General features: G+C 41.5%; 1 protein-coding gene across 1 annotated transcript in view; it reads right to left on the bottom strand.

Annotated features, from left to right (window-relative positions):
• The window catches only part of RBM20 (RNA binding motif protein 20), a 183,517-nt gene extending 162,764 nt beyond the window's left edge, over nt 1-20,753 (bottom strand). Inside the window, exon 1 of the mRNA XM_008569190.1 lies at nt 20,593-20,753. Within this exon, the coding sequence (XP_008567412.1) occupies nt 20,593-20,753 (161 nt within the window). The remainder of the gene's footprint in view (nt 1-20,592) is intronic.
• Between the last annotated feature and the right edge of the window lie 2,120 nt (nt 20,754-22,873).

The raw sequence follows: 22,873 nt of genomic DNA on the forward strand, positions 1-22,873 counted from the left end.
TTTTTCTAGCACTCTCATCACTCATCATGAAACTCCCTGGGCAGGAATGGCTCTTATTAAGTTTTTTTTTTTTCCCCTTTCCCTCCCTCCACCTGTCATCCCAAGTCTCCCTTGGTATGCCAGGCCATTTGCACTTTCTGCTTGAATGACAAGGTCTTCCCTGCAATCCAGTGTCTTCCCTTCAATCCAAGTGGCTCCTTCTAAATTGGAGTCCCTAGGAAAAGATGTACCAACTAGGAGCTACTTTATATCCAAGCATCACAAAATAGCCATAGGTTTGGTTGGTTAGTTGGTTGGTTGGTTTGTCCTTTGTTTTATTTTTTTCAGTATAGTGACTGGCTCTGCCTTAACCTTCCAGAATAAGTAAAGCTGAGATGGATGAAGACTCACAAAGTCAGACAGCAGGGGGTCAGGCTAGTTGTCCCTAACTTTCCTTTGGGCCTCCCCACCCAAGGTAGACCCAGCCACAGCTGTGGAATTCCAGGCAGCGATGCTTGGCACAAGTAATTGAGTTAATGGAGATCTAAAGAAAGACTTCACATTCACATTCATATGCTAAACTCAGTTAAAAATAGACCCAAGAAGAGCCTGACTTCACTTTTAATTTTAGCCTGGTGATGAACATGCCCTAAAGACAGAAAGTCACCAGGCATTTTCCTGAGTGCAATGATCTTCATATTTTTATAAAAAGGAAATGCAGCATGTTCTATTAATAAAAGTGCTGTAGCCTCAGTTAAATCTGGACAGTTCGTAAATCAGGGCTCCTTCTGGCTTAGCTTCCCTGGGGCCAGCCACTCTCTCACACCCAAGCCCCCTAGGCAGGTCACATGCCTGGGGACAAAGTGAGCCCAACACCAGGGGCCCAGGGATCAAAGGCCACATTTGAGCACTTTGTGATCAGTGAGGCACATCAAAGCATGGCTCCTGGATACTTCCCAGGTGACCAAGTGACACAACCAAGTATATATGCCAGTTATTTCTTAAAGGGCTCATGAAAGATTCACATTACCAGGATGGAGCCTTGTGTGTTATGAGATTTAGTGATGGAAAGGGCTGGATTGTGGTTATAAGAGGTATACAAGATAGAAAGGAGAGAAAATGAGGTGCTTGTTTCAGAAAGGACAAGCAAATTTCACCTTTTCCTGCCAGTCTTACACCTGGCAAAGTTAAATTTGGGCTCCAGCTAGCCAGCTAGTTACCTTTTTATCTACCCATCTAGGAAGGATCTTCACCACCTGCCCACACCTGTTGAGCCACATAACAAACTAAAATGTGGCCAAGTGGACAAATTACCCTCCTTAGAGCACTGAGCCTCCTCATCCAGGCTAAATGATCATTCCAAATGTCAGCAAGGCTGCCCAAATCCCCAAGAAAGTGCAGGGACAGAGTGGGGGTGTCCAAGTCACAAGGTACATCTGAACACACAATCTTCAACCCAGTTTTGGGATTCTCAGGATCTCAGTGAACTGCATTTCTGCTCTCTTTTCTAAATGAACATTTGAGGCCTTACCCCTTGTGGGGAACTGTGTTAAGCATAATATGGACAATCCTACATAAGCCTACCAAAAACCAGATGAGGTTGGTTGGAAAAACCCTGCTCTCTTTTCTAAATGAACATTTGAGGCCTTACCCCTTGTGGGGAACTGTGTTAAGCATCATATGGACAATCCTACATAAGCCTACCAAAAACCAGATGAGGTTGGTTGGAAAAACCGAGGAAAAGAACAATAAGGCCATACACCTAGTAAGTGACGGGCCATGCTACTCTATCCTAGGTCTCTTTCAATGCAAGGCCCAGGCTGATGGCAACAGAAAAGGCCCAACAAGGTCAAGGTGGGAGGTATGCAGTCTACTTCCATTTTCTGGGCTTACACGTGGGTTAATTTCCCTCCCTCAAAGGAAGAGCAACTCTGATGTTTTGGTTGCAATTTTCGCTTTTGCCCCCACTTTCCCATGTTTATACCAAGGTACTTCAAAAAGTGTGGAAAATGGAATTAAATGATAATACAAATCATTCCATGAACTTTTTGAAGACCACTTGTATTACAGCTGACCCTTTGTAAACCCTATAAATCCTCAATCTAAAGAATCCCACAACCGTCTGAGCCCTGAGAAGGACATAAATTCTGCAGGGTAAGATGGAAAGACCCTGAGCTTTGAAGTCAGACAGATGTGAGTTAGGGTCCCAGCCCTTCCACTCGCTGGCCAGGTTATTTTAAGAAATGTACACTCCACAGCCCAACATTAAATTCAGGACATATGAAAAACAGGACTAGCCAACTGACTGAGCTGGTGTTTTGTTTTAACTTCTTATTTTGGAAATTTTCTTTTTCTTTTTTTTAATTAACAAGATGACTTGTAAGGGGATCTTAACCCTTGATTTGGTGCTGTCAGCACCACGCTATCCCAAGTGAGCTCACCGGCCATCCCTATTTAAGAATCTGAACCCATGGCCTTGGTGCTATCAGCACCGGACTCTCCCAAGTGAGCCATGGGCCAGCCCTTATTTTGGATATTTTCTAACTACACAAAGACAGAGAGAATAATGCAACGAATTCCCATGTACTCATTACCCACTTCAAAAATTATCAACCTATACCCAATCTTGTTTACTTTGTACTCCCAACACATTTGCCACCCCCTCCCCCATTTTCTAAAGCTAATACAGACATACCATTTCATCTATACTTTAGTATATGGCTCTAGAATATAATAATTTTTTATTTTAGCATAATCACATTATTACCACACTATAAATAAATAAATCATGAGCAAATAATTCTTTAACTCCCATATCAGGTCTATTCAAACTTCTTAGGTTACCTTATACATATATATACAGTATGTGTATATAAATACAATTTTTTTTTTCTTACTGCTGGTTTCTTTGAGCCGGGATCCAAACACAGATTACAGATTGCATTTTACTGATAAGTTTTAAATCCCTTTTAATCTACAGATAATCCCTCCGGCCATTTTTATTCTTGCAATTTGTTCATTAAAGAAACCAGGTCTTGTGGCCTACAGAATGTCCCACATTCTGCTTAGTTGATTTCATCTCCATTAGACAGGTTCCTCTGCCTCCTGTATTTTCTATAAACTGGTAGTTAGGTCTTGAACCTGGCTTAGTTCAGGTTCTATTTTTCATGGTGCTGTCTGTGTACTTCCTGCCGCATCTCCTCAGAAGTCACATGATGCCTAAAAGTTGTTCTATTTGTGATATCACCATTTGCGACTCCAAATGAAAGGATAAGTTTAGACAACACAGCTGTTCGTGGCTGCTGAACTATTAGGTGAAGCTGATGGGAGCCTTCATAATCGATGGATCAGGCTAGCAACATCCAAACCCGCTGATCCATCTTAATGTCCCAGATAGAAACGACTCTCAGGCATCACGTGCCTTCTGAGGAGATGCAGTAGGAAGCACACAGGCAGCCTGTACCTCCTGCCTCTCCTAACCCAGATGGGTGCTGTACACGTGACTCTCTCTCCCCTAATTATGTCAGAGAAGTCAGGCACAGTATTAAATATTTGGATTGAAACTATCGTAAGTTAGTTTAAGTCTTTGTGAACTATAAGTGGTTCCCTGAATTGGAAAATGAAAGTGCACTGGAGTGGCGTGGGGAGGAGGGCTTCTCGATGCTTTCTCCTTTTCTAATCCCCTTACATCCTTCTAACAAAGCACAGATCTGATTCAGAATTTAATAGCACCACAGCTGAGTGTTGGCTCCTAGCCACACCAGCACCTCCGAAGATCATCTTCCTCAGGCTTCCCTTTCCCCACAGCATCCTCCCAGCATCTGAGATTAGGCAGCAAGTAGACTTTGATCCTCCTGCTCATCCCTACTTCTGAACATCTTTCAAATATGTCCTCTCTGGTCACTGAAGCAAATATGAGTATATATTCATCTTCCTCCCACCCCACTTTCTTACACAAAAGATAGCCAACCATATACACTTTCTGCACCCCACTTCTGTCCCTTAATAATTTTTTTAAGGCTCCCGAGACCCTCCTTCAATGGAGGGAACTCTCAGCAGCCTAATAATATATTCTTAAGATTTCTCCATATCAGTAAACAGAGATGGTCTGCATAGTATTGGGAGCATGTAACCGAATTCACTCACTAATTTCCTATTGCTGAACACATGGTTGTTCCTGTCTTTTTTGGGCTCTGTTTCAAGGATCTGAGCCCAGGCCTGCTGCTCTACCTCCACCATCAAGATCCCATCAAATACATAGCTTGGATCTTGGCCCAAGGGAGTCCAGCTAGACTGGCAACTACTGGAACCAGGCCATGATTATAGCGCTGAGTCACTGATGCCCTGGCCGAGTTTACTTCCAAGAATCGCCCAGGAGCAGGGGCTGTGATCTTCTAACATCTTACACTTCCAGTTTCCTGAATCACAAAACTTAGATCCTAAAACCCACATACTTCACTTCTTAGGTGAGCTCAAAGAAGAAACAAATGGCACCACATTAACAATCATTAAAGTTGGTACAGTAGTGCACCCTTATCCGAGGTTTCACTTTCCACGGTTTCAGTTACCCACGGTCGACTGTAGTCTGAAATATTTAGTGGAAAATTCCAGAAACAAACAATTCATAAGTCTTAAATTGTGCACTGTTCTGAGTAGCATGATGAAATCTCACACTATCCCAATCTGTCTCACAGGGAAGTGAATCATCCCTTTGTCCAGCAAATTCACATTGTCTATGCTACCTGCCCCTTAGTCACGTAGTAGCTATCTTGATGATCAGATCAACTGTCCTGGAATCAGAGTGTTCAAGTAACCTTTATTTTACTTCATAATGTCCCCGAAGTGCAAGAGTAGTGATGCTGGCATATTGTTATACTTGTAATTGGTCTATTGTATTATGAGTTATTGTTGTTAATCTCTTACTGTGCCTAATTTATAAATTAAACTTTGTCATAGGTATGTATATACAGGAAAAAACATAGTATATATAGGATTTGGTACAATCCATGATTTCAGGCATCCACTAGGGGTCTTAGGATGTATTCTCCCTGGATAAGCTAATTTATAAATTAAACTTTGTCATAGGTATGTATATACAGGAAAAAACATAGTATATATAAGATTTGGTACAATCCATGATTTCAGGCATCCACTAGGGGTCTTAGGATGTATTCTCCCTGGATAAGGGGGAACTACTTTATTTTTATTAATAGTTCGCTTAGTGGTTCAACAAATATTTAGTGAGTGTCTCCCGGGTGGCAGGAACTGTACTTAGGTGCTGGGGGGTAAAACACTGAATAAAACTCCCCTGCAATTATAGAACTCATGTGGTAGGGCATGGTGGAAGGAGATGTAATAGACAACAAAAACACAATAAATAAGTAAAATAAGTAAATTATATAATCTGTTAGAAGATAACAAGTGGAAAAAATAGAACAAGGTAAAGAACTTGGATGGGAAGTGATGGATTTGGGATGTGATTTGAACAAGGTTGGAGCAGGCATTGTTGAGAAATCATGAGCGATAATTTATTTTCCAGGCAACTCCTTTTTTAAACTGCCACAGTTAAACTGTCGTTATTGCAAATGTCAAAGTAATAATAAAGTAGTATCTCAGGCGTCTTGAGTTGTGTTATTTTAGAAATTGCTTGAAATAAGCAGAGTGCTAGCTTACGGCTTAAAAACATTTTCTGTGGCCCAGATGTTTCTGTTGCTGAAAGCTTTGATGCAATGGGATTTAAGGAGTGATGCCAAGTGGTCATTTCCACCATTTTTCCCATCTGGATTGAATCTCACAGGAGAAATTGAGCCTGGAAATTGCCTGTACACAATCAGGTCCCTGGCTGGAGATGACTGAGTGAGACAAAAAGTCAGGCTACCTGATGACACATGTATTCAGAACTTTATTCCTACCGAAGCATGTTCGCATGTCATCTCATTAGTAGAACAAACCCCACACCCTATAACAAGCCCACATCCTACAAAAGTGGAACCTCAGAAGTTAAGCGCCTCACCTCTGGCCGCACAGCAGCTTGAGGGTGGAGCCCAGACCAGAGCTCAGGTTCCTGACTTTCTGAATCTATGCCCCCCTTACACCACCTCCCAAATGTAAATGTCTGTCTAGTCCTTTCCGACAGGCAGCCCACATAAACCACAAATTGGAGGAAACCGAGCTCTGGTGTCACATCAACTTATACCCATGAGACCATCCTAAGTAGTTTTTCTCATCACTATGTCAATTAGATCAAAAGTGAGGTTGCAGTTAAGTCCTTCATTCTTTCATAAATTCAAAAAACGATGAGCTGGAGACCCTGCTAGGTGCTGAAGATGCCTAGATAAACCACACTGGCCTCATGCGCAAGGACTTTACAGGGACTGTAGGTGAGGCAAACAGGAGGTAAGCATAGGATGAATGCTACAGGGGGGGCCCACAGAGTATTACAGGAAGAAGGGCTCCCACACCCCCCTTCTTGCTTGGGGTCAGGGAAAGCTCCCTGAAAGAGGGAAGTGGGGGCTACCAAGACATCAAGCCCAGGAGCTGGAGACCTAAGTGGGGGTGGATCTGAAGGGGCCTTCCAAGCAGTCCAATCATGACCTACAGGCAATGTGAAGACACAGCAGGACTTTAAGCAAATGTCGACAAGATGAAGGCTGCGCTGGCAGGGAGTAAAGGAGGATTGAGCCCAGGCTTGGCTGGAGGCAGGGGAGGAGCTGGGAGGCCTGCGCTAAGGCTTCGCAGAGCAGTGGGCGTGGAAAGCGGGGAGGGGTTTACAAGAAGGGAGCAGGGAGCGCAAGTTGGACCGAGTCAGAGGCCTGGCTCTGAGCCTTGGCTCCCCAGTCACTGGCTAGGTGACCCTGAGCCACCACCAGTTACTTAATCCCTACCTACTTCACAGGGTTGTTGAGGATTAAATGGGATAACCCAGGAAGTGCCCTGTGAATGCTGCAGCTCTGCAAGAATGCAGATGACCCTCACAGGCACATCAGTTTTCCCTGCTCTGCTAGCTTCTCTAATATTTGACTGGCCTTTGGTAAACCCAGTCTCCTTTTGGAACCTGACTTCCTTTTCTATGAAACAAGAGAGCTGGATTAGGTGAGCTCCAGGGTTCCTTCCAGCTTGAGGTTCTGTGGTTTTGTTGTCTTATTCATCTTGTGTCCCAACTTCCATGATAATAATTATATGTGTCAAATGAAAAACTATTGAAAGAAGATTCATCAATGGAAGAAAAAAAACTAAGCTAATGAGTGATTGACTCTGAAAACTAAGATGAAAAATTGTGTGTTCTTCAAACACCTTGATGGGTTACATTAACATGCTCTGTTCAAAGATACAGGAATAAAATTTCAAAGAGGTTTCACCCAAAAAATTATTCATATGTGTAACATCTGTGCTCCTAAAAGGTTAAATTATCATTGGCCTAGATATTTACCCAAAAGAAACTAAAAGACATGTCCAGACAAAGACTTGCAAAGAAATGTTCATATCAGCATTATTTGTAATAGCCCCTAACTGGAAACAACCTAAATGTCCATCAACAGATGAATGGAGAAGCAATTTGTAGTATATCCACAAAACAGAGTACTACTCAGCAATAAAAAGGCCCAAACTTTTGATACAAGCAACAACACAGATGAACCTCAAAATCAATATGTTAAAACCCATAAAATGGGAGAAAATATTTGCAAATCATATATCTGGTGAGGGTCTAGTATCCAGAATTTATAAAGAACTCATACAATTCCGCAGGAAAAATATAAACAACACAATTTCAAAATGAACGATAGACTTGAATAGACATTTCTCTAACGAAGATATACAAGTACCAATGGCCAACAAACACATGAAAAGAAACTCAGTATCATTAGTCATTAGTGAAATACAAATCAAAACTGTGAGATACCACTTCACACCCACTAGAGTGGCCATTAAAGAAAAGAAAAATAACAAGACTTGGGGAGGATGTGGAAAAACTGGAAACTCCATTCATTGCTGGAGGGAATGTAAAACTGTGCAGCACTTTGGAAAGCAGTACAGCGGTTTCTCAAGAAATTCAGCACAGATTTACCATATGACCCACCAATTCCACTCCAAGATACATACCGGAGATAAATGAAAACAGGTGTTCGAACAAAAACTTGTACACAAATGTTCATAGCAACACTATTCACAATAGTCAAAAGGTGGAAACAAACCAAATGTCAACCAGTAGATGAGTGGATAAGCAAATGTTACCTACCCATACAATGAAATATTATTCAGCAATGAAAAGGAATGAAGTAGCAATACATGCTAAACTACAGATGAACCTTAAAAACATTATGCTATGAAAGAAGCCAGACACAAAAGGCCACATACATATGATTCCATTCATGTGAAATATCCAGAATGGGCAAATGCATAGAGACAGAAAGTAGATTAGAGGCTTCCAGGGGCTGGGGGAGGAGGGAATGGGAAGTAAGTGCTTAATGGGCATGGGGTTTCCTTTTGGGGAGATGCAAATGTTCTAGAACTAGATAGTGGTGATGGTTGCACACCACTGTCAATGTACTTGGTGTCATTGAATTACATACTTTAAAATTCTTAGAGGGTAAATGTTATGTTATGTATATTTTATCACAATAATATTTTAAAAAATATTATTTCCCAAAAAAATCATTATGCTCAGCAAAAGAACCTAGGCAAAAAAAAAAAAAAAGGATTTCATACTTTCATTCCATTTATATAAAATTCTAGAACATGCAAACTAATCTATAGTGATAGAAAGCAGATCAGTGGTTGCCTGAGGGGAAGGGGGTTATGGGGAAGAGGGAAGGATAAATTATCAAAATCATGAAGAAATTTTGGGGAGTGATAAAAATCTTTATTATTATCCCAATAGTTTGATGGTTTGATGGATGCTGATGGATGCGGCTTAGTATACATCAGTTACACCTCTGTAAAATTGAAAAAAGAAAAAAAGTTTTAAAAAATTATTATTGGGCCTCTGAATTCTTAGAATTATTGAATTTCCATTTGAAATACACTGAAGAATTCACTGCTTAAAGGATCTTTACTGTAAACCCTTTTGCAGGTCAAAAGCAAACAGTCCTTCGCTGATTTATTGATTTTATTCAGTCTGGATTTTACACACCATGGTTTCTCAAAGCAAAAGAACACCTGTAACAATGTCTGCAAAGACAGCTCAAGAAGTTAGTCTGGTGGAGACTAACCAAGCTTGATGTGGCCACATTTCAAGTCAGGAATTCCTTTGGCTATTAATAGGAGCCTGGGATGCTTTAATCGTTGCTGAATCCTTATTTTCTGAACTGGTTGAAAAATGGTCTGGTAGAACTTGGCAGATTCTCACTTTGCAAATCAAACTATCATATCTGTTATTATTTTAGCACATGCTGAGAGGATTACAAGTGTTTATGTACTCTCTGTGAGCATCAAATCAGGTCTTGCCTAATGTGCATAACAAGCAGAATAAAATAGTGAATCAAATGCCAGAGTCGGATTTGCTTGTGGAATTTAAATTGGGATACGGATTTCACTTAAAACCAAAAGGCGTACTCAAAGGTACAAGAAAATAAGAAACAAGAAAAAAATGTTTTTAATTAGATCACTTAGTTTGTCTCAAATTAAATTTGACTTGCTTTTAAATTTATTTCAGCCATATGTATTTTTCTATAATATTTTCTTTGTAAGTGATAGGTTTTCAATAAATTATTTTAAGGATACAGATATTTACACAGGGATGATAGGATCACTTGAATTTAGATAACATTCTTTATTCCCAGCCCAACCCCATCGGTTCTTTCATAAATATTATTTTTCTTAGCTTTCCTGAGTCTTCGTACGGTTGTGACTCCGTTTCCACATCTGTAAAATGGGGAGAATAACAGCACTTACCCCACAGGTTAGTTGTTATTCACTTTATTATGGTTCCCTTTTACAGATGAGAACACTGAGGCTCAAGGTTAGTGGTGGGCAAAGCTGAATCTAGAACACAGAGCATGGCTGTTCCTGATTCTTTACACTATTCCATACAAATTTCCCCACCCAGACATATTTTGTGTACGAAAATAAGAGCACCAAACTAGAACAGGCAAAAATAGCTGTGTAACTTAAATCTAAAACACATGAACAAACTGATAGTCATGACCAGCTCCGAGACTCACCCAGTTTAGGCTCCAGGGCAAATCATCGGTCATTTTTAAAGTCTGTTTCATACAGCGATTTTGAAAAGGGAGATAAAAGGTTTCTGAAAAGAGCCAACTTAGTTTCAAGAGAATACCTAAGAAATCTTGTGAGCTAGTAAAAATTACATTAGCATCCACTTACCACCATTAGCATTAAAAGGGATTTATAGTCACTCTGTATGGACACTAAAAAGCACGGCAGCCAGAATGCCTCCTGTAGGAGCTAAGCGAGAAGTAACTGGCCCATCAGTCAAGTCCTACTAAGTCAGGAATAGAAAAATTCAAAGGCTCCAGATAATATCTACAGATATTATTATCCAGGTAATACAGATATCTACAGATAATATCATCCAGATAATATCCACGGGATGATACATATTTGCAAGGATGTTTGATTAAAACTACCTTAAACTATATGTAGGGACTTATCCATTCTAGAGTGGTATTTATTTATCTTTCTACTTCCACATATTTCACTAAAAGCACTTTTTAAAAATTTGGTCAAGTTAAAAGATAAAATGGGGGCTGGCCAGTTAGCTCCATTGGTTAGAACATGGTGCTGATAACACCAAGATCCGGAGTTCCATCCCTGTACTGGCCAGCCGCCCTCCTCTCCCCACCCCACCCCCACAAAAAAAGAAAAAAGAAGACAAAACCACTAGATTAAAGTTTGTTGGGAAATAGAATACTCAGAGGATCTCAGGGTATCACCCCTGCAGATAACTTACTACTAATCACAAAGACAAAAATGCCTCTCTGCAATGGAGAAACCTAGCTGTCACCATGTTAACCAAGAGATCAAACTTAGTGGGGACACATCACCCATAGCACATCTTTGCCAAAATGCTTAATCTGAATCTGGTCATAAGAAACAACAGACACATCCAGATCATGGTTCATTCCACAAGACAGCTAGCCTGTAAACTTCAGTCATGGAGAACAGAAAGAGGTGGGTAAAGTTGGTAGATTAAAAGAAAGAGACATCATAGACAAATGCACCTGCAACTAAACCAGCAGGCTTAAAACACAGCTATAAGTGGTGGACTAATGTGTGCAAAACTATCCTGTCTACTCTAGCTGAATCATTGCACAGTATATGCAGGTATTGAAACAACACACTGTGTCCCCCAAATATGCACAAGTAAATGTTAAATTTTTTTAAAAAAAGAATTAACCTTTTAAAAAAAAGCTATATGAGACATTTTTTGGAGAAGTAGAGAAAGTTTAAAATCTAGGGTTTATTAGAAAAAATTATTTAAATAAAAATAATTTCCTTAGCTATAATAACAGAATTATAGTTATACAATTTACTTTCAAATAGTTCAGGGAAAAAAAATATATAAAGAGATTCTACACAAGCAAGAACACAAATGTAGTCTTCCAAAAGCAAAAAAAAAAATTTTTTTTTAATACAGTCATAATTTTATCCTTGGTTGAAACAAATTGTAAAAATTCAAAGCAAAGTGAGTGGGGGATGGATGGGGTGACAGAAAAAACAGGCATTTCTGTTCCATGGCTTGGGAGTAAGAAGTAAAATGTGTTTATACGACAAGTGAACAGATATGAGGTTGTTTGGTGGGGGCAGGTTTGGGTAATGGGCCACAATAATCAACCACACTGTATATTGACAAAATAAAATAAAAAATTTTTTAAAAAGTAAAATGTGTTTTGCTTCCTTTAAATAAAATATTGGTAATGTCTTTATACTTTAAAAGGCTCATCTTTACACCATATTTTGAAGGGTGTCAAGAGGCTGTTTCTGGGTATGAAAAGAAAGTAGGCATGTATTGGTTTTTCCCTATTAATGATCTGGAAAAAAAGTAACCTTGAACCACGATAAGCAAAAGAAAAAATGTGATGCTTGGCTTCTGTTTGGCAGGAAGGAGCAGAGCACGAGATGCCTTGGACAGACCCAGTCTACTGCCACATGCAACAATTCTATGGGGGCTGGGGGAACCAGAGTGGGGTGAGCAAAAGAAAAAATGTGATGCTTGGCTTCTGTTTGGCAGGAAGGAGCAGAGCACGAGATGCCTTGGACAGACCCAGTCTACTGCCACATGCAACAATTCTATGGGGGCTGGGGGAACCAGAGTGGGGTAGGAAGGAAATAGCACACCCAAGGGTGCTTTTCTCAGTCCCGGTGGGAGATGTGAGCAGGCCAGAGCCAGTAGATAAATGGTTCATCTATAAATGACCACCATTTCTCTCTCTCATTTTCAGGCAAACAACAGGGTACCTAGCAGAAAACAAAATAGAGGGAATAATGGGGATTCTCTTTCCAGCCTGACCACCACCTCACCATGTGACCGTCAACCATTCACTTGACTTCTCTGACACTCATTTGCCTTACCTAGAAAATCAAGAGGGCTGGGCTATAGCAGCTCTCAGGTGCCTTCCAGGACTAAAATCTATGATGCTGAAAGGCAACTCAGTCTTAAAGACAGTGCCATACCAATGTGAAATGTCTACTCCTTTTGTTTGTTTGTTTTTGTTTTTTAAAAAATGGGACTAGTTTTATTGTTTTCTCTGATTGTAAAAATAATACATGTTCACTGGGGGAAAAAAAAGAAAATAGAAAAAAAGTAAGGGGGGCTGTGCATAACACTATGATTGCACCAACCAAAATTAGACCCACTGTTAACATCTTTCTGTTTGTTCTTTAGATGGTTTTCTAGGCTTGCAGCCACCGGCACACACACTCATACACATCTTTAAAAAACAAACATGAGATCATAGTATATATGCAGCTTGCAATTTTTTTTAGTTAACTTTTTTTAGTTATGGTCCTCATTCCATATCAATAAATGCAAAATAACAGCATCATTCTAATGGCTGAATGGACATATACACACATGATTTATTTTCCCAACTGAGAGTCATTTAAGTGGTTTCTAATTTTTTGATCTTCTAGACAATGTTGGAATAAATATCCTTATGTTCATCCTCATTTATGTTCATAACAAAGTCTATGAATTAAAATTCAATCATACAACTCAACTCTTTTTTATGCAGAAAGCATAAGAGTAAACTTTTCAAATATCAAAGTTTCTCCACAACTCCATGCTATTGGTGGCTGCTTCTACTACCCAGGAGGATGCAGCGCTGGCTCCCAGGCACCCACGTCCTTAAGAAGCTCTGGAAACATCATCTGCTAATTCAGTGAGGCTGCACGGAAACCTGAGGCCCCGCTTTTAGGACAACCATGATCTGTGCAAGGCCGCCAAGCGGGTTTAGGGCCCTGAGCTCTGGGCAGGTCTCCGCAGCCCGCGCACAGCATGGTTTACAGAGGTCACACAGCAGCCCCCGCTCCTACCAGTCATTCGTGGGTCCTGTTTTCGTTTTCTGCCTCTAAAACCAATAATGGCACCAAGCACACTCCGGCCTGCCTGTATTTTAATACAATCTAATTTAGACATATGAAAATTATTGGATCTGTCTCCTAAATTGAAAGTAGTATTCCTTGCAAATACAAGTATTTACCTTAACGTTGCAAAATAATTAACATACCAAAATAATTATTTTTATTTCCCACCCCCACAGTGGGAAATAAAACCTCCTTTTCACTGGCATTAGCGTTTACTTTTCTGACATAAAATTATGCCACCTAATTCAAATATTCTTTGCAAATGCTGGGAAAGCATTTAATTGTCTTTTTGTGGTTATGGGTGATCAATCTCACAAACACGTACCTATGCCCATGGCTAAAATTTAACTGACGTGGGACATATTCTTTATCAGATGAGGGGAGGGGACAGATCCAGCAATATTTTTGGAGATTCATCTAATTTTATTCTTGGAGGTAACTATCATCGATCATTTCCAATCCCTGGAGAGGCTGGATTAGGAAGCCCATGGCTAAAATTTAACTGACGTGGGACATATTCTTTATCAGATGAGGGGAGGGGACAGAGGAAGGCATTCTACTTTGATGATCATCCAGCAATATTTTTGGAGATTCATCTAATTTTATTCTTGGAAGTAACTATCACCGATCATTTCCAATCCCTGGAGAGGCTGGATTAGGAAAGTTAATTGGCTAGTCCAGGTCACCCACTGCCAGTCCAGGGATTTTTCCTCTCTGATCCTCCTTATCAGAAACACGATAATTAATTTAGAGCAAAGACGGCAATTTTACACTTGACAACATCAGGTAGAACCTAAATCGTTCTGTTCAATAGTGAATAATGAATATAAAAGAAGCCGAAAGAAGAGACTTCATAAAATTAATGCATCATTAAAATATATACTACTTTGTCTACTCTTGACACTGGAAGTCGGGTTTAAAAGTGGGCCTAACAAAATTCAAACACATATTTGGGAAAGAGTCTATAGACAAGTTGCAAAACTGAAATGTATGTAAGATGCCCAGACAGCCACAAGGGGAGGATTCCAGGTTTGGGCCAGAGAACTGATGGGTCACTAGTGTGACTGAGAGAAAGCAGGTTCAAAGAAAAGGCAGAAGCAAATGGCCCTAGTGCATCCTTAACACAAATATCTACATTAAAGAAGGGAAGAGTGGTGTGAAAACTGTCTTCGTGGGGTGATAGCCACGCCCCAAACACATGCATGACCCTCAGCCTTTTGTTTCTGAACACATGGAAAGATTTATTTGGCAATCTGACCTACAAGTTATTAACACATCCTCGTGTAAGTTGCTTAACTGCTCCCTTTTTGCTCATAAAGTACATTAGCATCAATATGTGCCATCTCCCCTACTGATCTGCTGTCAGCAAGTTGAAAACATTGCCTTGTAAACCATCAGGGGACTTATAAAGTCCAGCAGGAGCCATAGGAAAAAGGAGGATCAATTAACCTGACTCTAACTTTTGACACTGTAAAGACTTTTTCATATAAGCTGGATATATGCAACATATCCAAAACACACGAACAAAATATTTGGTGGGATGGCAGAGTCCTTTTCTTCTACTGCCTCCTCAAACAGCTGGCAGCCATCACTTGTCCCCAAACTTGCTGTCTGTAAATGTCAAAGACTGAAACCTTGTATAGCTCCTTAGTTGGGTGGAATTTAAACAGTGACCACCCATTGAGCTATTCAAACTATCAACCTACCACCAACAACGCCATGGTGGTGTTGGAAACCAAATTCACATTCCTGATTCAAAAATGTGCCTTCTTAACTAGAGTGAGGATTTCCCAGTACATTTACTGGTGGGAACGAGAAATATTAAGCCCCCAGGACAATACACATATTACCAAGAGCCAGCCAGTTCATTAACCAGAAAGACAACTGCCATGTGCTCTTTTCTACAATCCACTAATTACCATCTTTGCCCTAATTCTGGAAGACGGATCACTTTACTTTCTGCAAAATTTTTCAGCACTCTATTCCAAACACAGCTAGCAGTCACTTATACCAGCTGTGGATCAACAGCAACTTTCCCTGTTAAAATATACAATATAATATCAGTTAGGCCATCCCCAATGATAATGACTGTGGCCAGAAATAAAAATCAGATTAAGTAGGATTTGGTGGTACAGGGGACCCCTTCAAGCTTTCAACTGGCAGGGGGACCAGAATAGATGAACTCAGAGCCCTGCTTTTGAATTCTTCTTTGAAGCTTTAACTCCATCATCTCAGGCTTCTTTCATTCCTGTTTTCTATGTTTAGTTCTGTCCCTTGGTTAGACCCTAGTTCCCAACATTTTATATATTCTTGTTTATCAAAACTGTGAATTAAGCTATATTGGTTTGTTTACTTGAGAGTTAGCTGTTGTGTGCAGGGAAAAAAAAAATACTAGTTTAAACTGGAATCAAGAACTTAGGGCCACAAGAAAAATAAATCAGAGCGAGAGAGGAAAACTGGATAATGTGGGATCACTTCACTGTTAGTCAGTCCTGGTTGGGGTTTTTCCCCCTGGTGAGTATTAAGACAGGCAGAGACTTTAAAAGATCAGAGTTCATGTTCCAACAGACAGATTTGGGCTTTTTAAATTACTGCTTTGATAAACTGCTAAGGAGGTAGCAAAGGAATAAGTGGATAGAAGAATAAAAGGGGTGATCATCTTTTTCTTCTTTTTTTCCCCCTACAGCACCGGCATTAGAGCAGCTCCGTTTGCACCACATGTAGGCTCATTTACCATGACTAATGGGATTAATGTACTACATTTCATAATGCTGATCTCTTTGGCAATTTGAGAAAAACTCAGAAATGGATGGCTGTATAGATTATCTAAAAATACTTATCACAACAAACTGTCAAGCAAAATTTCTCTTAAAAAAAAAAAAAGCCTTGAAGAGACTTTCTAGAGAAGCAAAGAAACTTTTCAGAATTCTAAGAAAAGAGCCCACCCTCCCTTCTTCTCAGTTTGGGTGAATGCTTAATCCTCTCAGATGTTTTCCGCTGCTGAATGCTTGTCTTATGTGCAGTTTAAGATGGTGTTTAAAATTTTCAAAATTCCTTCTACAAGTGTATTCCTATTTCCCCTAAAAATGGGCTCAAACTGATATTAGAAACTGGCACAGATGTTAGAAATTCTATCCTCTTTCCAGAAAAGGACCAAATATGGGTGTGAGATAATGTCCCTATTTAGCAAATTCTTATTTCCTCCCCCTGATTCTAGATATAATTGTCAGCATGCCCATCAAAGTGGGTGGACATCACACACAACTCTCCCGCCCATCACTCTCCAAAAGTTACGTGGAGATCCTCCCCAATGCAGGATGTCTGTAAAATTATCTGCAATCAGTTGCTGCTTGTAACATTTTCTATTCTGAATCAGGGGAGCATTTTGCTGTGAAAACATAGACAGCCAATGACCTAATGCTATGCAGAAGACTTTAGAAATCAAAGCTTGATTTATGTCTTCATAAACCACAAACACTTACATGCAGGTGACACTAACTATCAAATGCTAAACCAAAACTTTTTCTATTGTTATAATTGTTTTTTATTCATTGCTTATAAAAATAATCTGGAAAGGAAAAAATAAGTCATCTATGCTCAAATTAAATATGCAGCCTCATGTCATGCATTAACCAAAAATATTTTGCTGTAAATCAAATAATTTAGAAAAGTCACCTAGGTATTCACTTCATAAAAGGTGTCTGTGTTTGTTTGGTTTATTTTCACCATGATTAGTGGCACACTTTGTATTCCCATCTGACAGTTGACCTCAACATTTCAAACAGAATTGAGTGGCTCTATTTTCATTCTGATGAGAGTTTTAAAACTTGCCACCTAAAATCTAAATTTCTAATGTTCATCAAGGTTAATAAATAACTTCTCATAAATCAAGGATTATGTTTTATTTTAGAGCACACAATTAAAACAAAATAATTTTGGAAGTAAAATATCATGAATGTTTGAGGAGATAAATCTTTGTAAAACTTTCACTGACACACACCGTCAATATTCTCTTCTGCTAGCATGGAAAATATATATTTTTTAAGCCCTCAAATTATTCTGATTTCCTAAACTCATCTCAAATCTCCTCTTACAGTGTTATTTAAGTTTCTTGTTGCCCAAATGACTTAAAACATATTTTGTATTACAAACAATAATATTTCCACATTGGCCAACTTTGAGAATGCACATTTTTAAAAAATCTTACAAGATACTAGTTATATGTGTCTATAACACAGCTGATCATCTTTACTGGTAATGCTAACATTGTCCAGGGGTTGGGAGGTAGACACAGATAGAAAGGCTATGGGTGATTTTGAACTGAAGCTAAGAATGTAATGATAAGAAAACTAAATAGACCGGATTAGAACAGAAGTACTCCACCGAAATTAACCTTAGATGCAAACTTCGTTAAGTACTGAGACTGGCTTCCATAAAACAAACACCAAATTCGGTCTCAATATTCATCATCACAATTCATGTATTTAGCTACTTTAATGTAGTATATGGCAGTTCTCTTAAGACCAAATGAAAAGTATACAAACATAAATTGGTTTTTGTTCTGAACGTTGCTATGTTTTTACCAAAGTCATTGACTTTACCCAAAATGAAAGCCATTACTAATAAAAATGAGTAAACACAGACATTAAGAAGTAAAAAAAATTCTTGTAATCCTTAAATGCTATGCAATGTGAAGAAGATTGATGTCTCCATGATTTTGAAAGAGATCAAAACTTCTTTTACGAATTACATAATGACCTCACTAAAATAACAAGAAAAAAATGGAGGCTCCCTTGTAATATTTAACACCTATTCCACTAGAAGAGAATTTCATCTAGAGCTCTAGCTCACAAAATTCCCCAAAACGAGAAGCGGACAATTCATTTTGCAGCCAAGGGCAGTCTCTCCGCTATATTTTCTCAAAGATGGCTGATGCAAGCAGCAGCTCATAACTACATAAAAATGGTTGCTCAGATTTAATTATGCAAATGTAGTTTCAAAATAACCTGCTCAAGTTTCAGTGCATTAAAGATGGACCTGCAAAGCATTTGCCATGATATGCCTGGTTCCAGCGGAATTCCAGTGAATACTGAGTGGAGCACAAACCCCAAATCATCCTCATAAAGAAAGATCTGAAACATAAGCGCACAAACGTCAGATCCCATGGGCGCATTCGCCAGCCTTGGACCTGGTCCCTGAACACCGATCTATCACTAACGCAAAACCAGGCAGTGCTGTCAGGTGCTTCCTGAGGCATCCATCCTGGACTGCAAGCAGAAGGGGCCATCTTTGAAAAGCTCAGTCTTGATTTTCAAAATAAGATATCCCAGAGAAGGATTTTCAAGATGGGAGATGAATTTACCAGGTAATTTATTTATTATATGAGGTAATTAAAATATACTTTAAATGATCCATTTCCACAAAAATTATTTTCAATCTGGCAACATTTCATAACCAGACACCCACTGCAAAGATTTTTCTGTGAATATAAAGTTCCTCGTTTTGTCCTACTTAAAGGCAAATGACAGAAAAAATGCAGGGTGATTTACAAAACCAAAGCAATTTCAATAAACTTAATATGCACCCTGATTTCAAGCCACAAGACACTGGCTTGATAAGAAGCACATCAGATGTTTCCAAATTAATAATTGGTCAAATTGCATTTTTTTTTTTTCCGTCAGTAAACTTTAGGTTTTAAAAAGCTTTTCTCTGTTGGCTTATATTTCTGTTAAGGACTAAAGAGAAATTTTAAATAATAATGTACATAAACTGTTGATCATATTTAGCGTTAGCTGAAATAATTTGCAAAAGAATAAGAAAAGAATAGCAATATGAAATATCTGTTATTTTCAAATAGTTGGAAACTGTTCTTAGTTGTAGTTATATAAAATACCAAATAAGAGCAAAAAGTTGTCATAAATGAAGCTTTGGGATTCCACCAGTCAAAAATAGGGAACCATTTTGTTCTGAAATATGATACCAGCGTTCTTTGATATCAAACTTGAATTTTCACTATTACTTCTATTATATGTCAGTCTTCAAAATGACAAATATTTAACTGCCATTTACTAGTGTTTACACTCATCGCTGGTTATTTACCTTCTTATACTTTAACGTGTTTACATAACTCAAAGCATCAATCCGGAGGCGCTGGGGAACTCTGCTCTGTCCGATGGGACACATTGCTGTATTTATGTGCATTTATCATTTTTTCAGTTTCACGGAAGCGCCCATCTTTCACTTTCCTACACTTCTTAAACTACTTTTGATGACTTCATTACAAGCTGAATAAATACTTAGGTGTCTAAAAATCCTTCAAATAAACCAAAATCCTAGGCCTTAAAGTGTCAACAAAATCTCGAAGGAACAAACAGAAGCAAACACGCTTGTCTTATGTTTATGTCCCCTAATAGGCTGGAAGAGCTTCTCAGGCCTCTTTACCATCAACCTACTCACGCATTGGAAAGGCCAACTCTGAAAACTCACGGCTCAAGTCGCACGGTTCACCCGACTCACAAGATGGTAGCATTAATGGAAAACGGTAGTGCAGCTGAGAATTCTTCGCAGGGGCCTTCTTGAAAAGTGTCTCTACTTCCAGGGCAAAGCAAAACGTGTTGTTCGCAATCCCACATCTCCCTTCCCACCCCAATGTCACTGGTTGACTTCAGAGGCCACATTCAGGGTAGTTTCGTTCGTGGCGGCATTTTACTTGCACACACACCCTCACGCACCACTCTGCACACATTCCAGCGGCCTCTTGGGACCAGAAAGATGAAATACAGTCTCTGGGCCATTTCCCCCCAATTTGAGCTACTTTAGTTCAAAATATCCAGTAACATTCCTGAAGAGAAAGGGGATAAGGAAAAAAAAATTACGTCCCCCAAATAACTTGGCTCCCCTTTCCCCAACCTCACAAAAATCCAGAATGACACAGCCCAGAGAGAGGGCAAGGAAACTGCAAACGCGAGGGGGCCAGGCGAAGTCTAGCGGGGACGCGAGATGAAGCCGCAAAGGGGTGCCGGGCGTGTTCGTAGCGCGCTCCGGTCCCTGCGCCTTTGTCCCTCTTACTTTTGGATGATCTGCGGCAGGCCGGCCGGCGGCGGCGGCGGCGGCTGCATCCCTCGCGGGCCCGGGGGCGCCTGGGCACCCGACACGCTGCAGGCATCTCTGTCCGGCTGCTCCGGACCGCTGGGGTCCGCGTCCTGGCTCATGGCTGCTGCCAGCACCATGCGGGGCGACGCCGGCCGGGGCTGGCGAAGAGAGAGCGCGCGGGAGGGGCGGAACCGGGGCGCGGGCGCTCACTGGCCGGGGTCCCCGTGCCCAGTCCCCTTGTCCTTCCCGGAGGCTCGGGGAGGAGACGCGAGGGGCGGGGAGGAGGCCGTCCCGGCGGCGCCGCCTCGGACGGCGGGAGCTGCTCCACCGCAGGGGCCGCTCGGCGCCCGCGTGGCCCGGGAAGCTCAGCCCGGCGACTCCGAGCGCAGCGGCGTGTGTCACGGCCACGGTGCGCCCTCGGGATCCGGAGTCGGGCGCTCCGCAGCGCAGCGCAACCGCGTGAGCCGGCGACACGCACGACAGCCCACCGCCCGCCGCCGCGCTGTCGCCTTTCCCGGGAGCCGGAGGCCTCGGGCTGTCCCCGGGGACGCCGCGCAAGGCCTCGAGCCGCTACCGCCAAGCGGGGCAGACGGAGCGACCCCGGGGCGTCCGCGCACATCGACAGTGCCAAGTGCCTCCGAGGTGGCATCTTCCCGTGGCTGGAGCCCGACCAGGGCCACTCGCGCCCGAGGGACGCGACCCCGCGGGGGAAAAGTCCGGGTCCTCCCTCAGGTCAGCGGGACTGGCCCTGGCGCTCTCCAAATTGATGGTTCAAGCTGCCGATTTCGGGGGTCCCCAGAAGCAGCCGGTGTGGCCGCCGTGGGTTTTCGTTCCTTTTTCTTTTCACTTAAAAGACCCCGCCACGACCCCGCGAGTGCAAACAAAAAACTGAGCATACGTTTTATTGTTGTTATTTATTGGCCAAATCCCGGTGGAAATGGAAAGGATGAAAGAGACTCGCCGACATCGTGCGGCCACCAGCGCTAGCGCCGAAGCTCGGTTAGTGAATGGCCAGGGCCCGCGCGCGTCCACCTGCGCGCACCGATTCCCGCTGCGGACGCTGAGCGGCCCCCCGCAAGGTGGGCCTTGAAGCCCGGCGCGCGGGTGCGGGTTCGAAGACGCTCCTAGCACCGCAGACGTCTACGAGCTCGGCAAGAGCAGAGAGTGTGGGTGCCCAGTGGACCTCACCGTCGGTCCGGCTCAGGGGAGTTCTAAGTCCTGACATCAGCAGCCCCGGGAAGCAGAGAAAAACGGGCCCCCGTGCCAGAGCGCACCCAGCCTGCCCCATGGCCTCCAGCCGACCCGCTCCCCTCCTGCAGCCACGCAGAGTGATATTCTGGCGACGGGTCCTCTGAGACCTGACAGCTAATTGCACTCCTGAAAGACGCTCTCTTCTGTCCCCAGACCGAGTTTCTGTCAGCGTCCCCGCCAGCCACTGAACACTAAGCCTTCGCTTCCCTTGATCTCTGCCACCCCACCTGGGAGAGTTTGCTGAGTCTCCTTTTCTCTTTTCTTGTCTCTTCCTTCTCCCCTCTCCATCTCTCCATTCTTTGACCTAAAATGATACTACCAAGTCCTTGTATTTGTAAAAACCAGATTGTCACAGGTAGCAAAATTGAATCTAAAAAAAAAAAAAAAGAAAAAAATGAGGAGTTAGGATGATTTGTCCGAGATCCATGGCTAGTAAGAGACCGTTGGAACAAGAGTCTTGTCCCCATCTCTGAATGGTTAGTTCATCCATCATTTTTAGTTTCTATCACCAAATTCCTGACTGGTTTCCTTAAAACTCCATCTCCCACCCCCCACACCCCCCACTCCCAGACTTCCTTGGTGAAGGAAATTACCTGAAATTAACACTGCAACTCTCCTAGAAATTAAAATGAAAACATTCTGTATGTTTGCATTGAAATCTCCCTTTCAGAATCCTCCAAAACCTTTGTGGAAAGGGGCTTGGTAGTCAAAAAGAAAGACCTGTTATTGAGTCCAGACTGCAATTGACCAGTGGAGTGACACAACCTGTCTGAATGTCATTTACCAAACATGTAAATTGGGAGAGATGAGACGCTGGTTTGCCGAGTCACTGTTAGGATTGCGGGTAATGGATCTTGCATGTTTGATGCAGGGGGTGTTTAATCTGGCAGCTATTACAAACATGATTATTTATATTCCAATCTTGTAGCCAAATAGAACAATGGACCTTACACTCCAGGAAGCCAATGGCCTGGAATTCTAAATATCGATATAATTAAGTCTATTC

The sequence above is a fragment of the Galeopterus variegatus genome, unplaced genomic scaffold, assembly GCF_000696425.1.
Source record: "Galeopterus variegatus unplaced genomic scaffold, G_variegatus-3.0.2 Scaffold474, whole genome shotgun sequence".
In the NCBI taxonomy this organism is placed as follows: domain Eukaryota; kingdom Metazoa; phylum Chordata; class Mammalia; order Dermoptera; family Cynocephalidae; genus Galeopterus; species Galeopterus variegatus.